Source organism: Myotis brandtii, unplaced genomic scaffold, assembly GCF_000412655.1.
Source record: "Myotis brandtii unplaced genomic scaffold, ASM41265v1 scaffold28, whole genome shotgun sequence".
In the NCBI taxonomy this organism is placed as follows: Eukaryota; Metazoa; Chordata; class Mammalia; order Chiroptera; family Vespertilionidae; genus Myotis; species Myotis brandtii.
In genome coordinates, this window is record NW_005360676.1 from 4,628,011 (window position 1) to 4,629,360 (window position 1,350).

At 32.6% G+C, this 1,350-nt stretch overlaps 1 protein-coding gene across 1 annotated transcript in view; it reads right to left on the reverse strand.

The window, feature by feature from the left end:
• The window catches only part of UBA6 (ubiquitin-like modifier activating enzyme 6), an 81,942-nt gene that overhangs the window by 36,325 nt on the left and 44,267 nt on the right, over nt 1-1,350 (reverse strand). Inside the window, exon 18 of the mRNA XM_005868890.2 lies at nt 973-1,053. Coding sequence (XP_005868952.2) covers nt 973-1,053 — 81 coding nt within the window. The remainder of the gene's footprint in view (nt 1-972; nt 1,054-1,350) is intronic.

Consider the following 1,350-nt stretch of genomic DNA (forward strand, 5'->3'; position numbering starts at 1 on the left):
GCAGGCGGGGAACGTTGGCTTCCTCCGTCACTGAAGCAAGCAAGCCTCATGTTCGCTTCAAGCTGCCTGGCTGCCGGTCGCCATCTTGGCTGGCAGTTAATTTGCATATCGCCCTGATTAGCCAATGGGAAGGGTATCGGAGGTACGGCTAATTACCATGTTTCTCTTTTATTAGATAGGATATGCATTGTGATTTACAAGAAGTTAAAAGTATTCAGGTGATTGCCAAATGCATGCAACCAAGGATTTTCTTTTTTGAGAAATGTATTTTAAAACCACTAGAATTAATAGCAGTATGTAGAACACAACATTTAGAAATACTGAGCAGGAATAACGAATAACCTCTTTGAGTGAAACAATAAGCCAAGTTTAATTAACTATAAAACTATTTGTTATTAGTCACCATGACAAATCTGAAGTCAATACTCTGGGAAGCTAGTTTACATCTTAATATGAAATATATTTTTATTAAAATATATGACATGGCTTTCCAAGTAACTCACACTTATATTCTTAAGAATTTAAATTGTATACACGAGTTTATATTATTCCCTTCTTTTGATAATCACTAACTGAAATTATATCTGATTAGTTTTCAACTTTCTAATGTTAGTTCCTCCCATTTTAAAGATTTACTTAATAATTAACTAGTAGCTAATAAAATAATAACAATATTTATATACTTTAAAGTTTCCAAAGCTCTTTCTCATTTGATCTTCATAATAACATTATGAGGTAGGTTGTACAGATATCAGCTGCACAGTATTAAAGAATGAAATTTAGGAGCAAAGAATTAAAGCATTTTGCCACAGGGTTGCATAACTTTTGACAAGTGGTCACACTACTTGAATCTTTCAATTTCTAGCTTAATAACCTATCCTCAAAATTCAATACTTCAGATCTATGCAGTTCAAAAGTGGACACCAAAAAAAAATATGTATACACTTTAACTCTCAAAGATTTTTGTCTTACCATTCCCTTCTCTTTGCTTGTGCCAACACCAAGTAAAGCAAAATTTTTTAACATTTCACAGCCTATGGCTCCACATCCTACCTATGGAGAAGAAAAATATATCAAAGTAAATAAAATCAGACCTTCTACTTACTAAAGAGCAATTTCATAATAATTTTCATCAAATGTTAACTCACAATAAACACTTTAAAAATAACTTTAACATGTTTAATTCATTTTAGTTTAAAGTTTTAACTGGTTTATGATGCCATTATTAAGTGTCTCAGTTACAGAAAATAAAAAAAAGGTATAAACCAAAGTAAGACTGTCAAACTACAGCGGGAGGTAGGGGAGGTTTGGGGGGGTGGGTAAGAGATCAACCAAAGGACTTGTATGTAT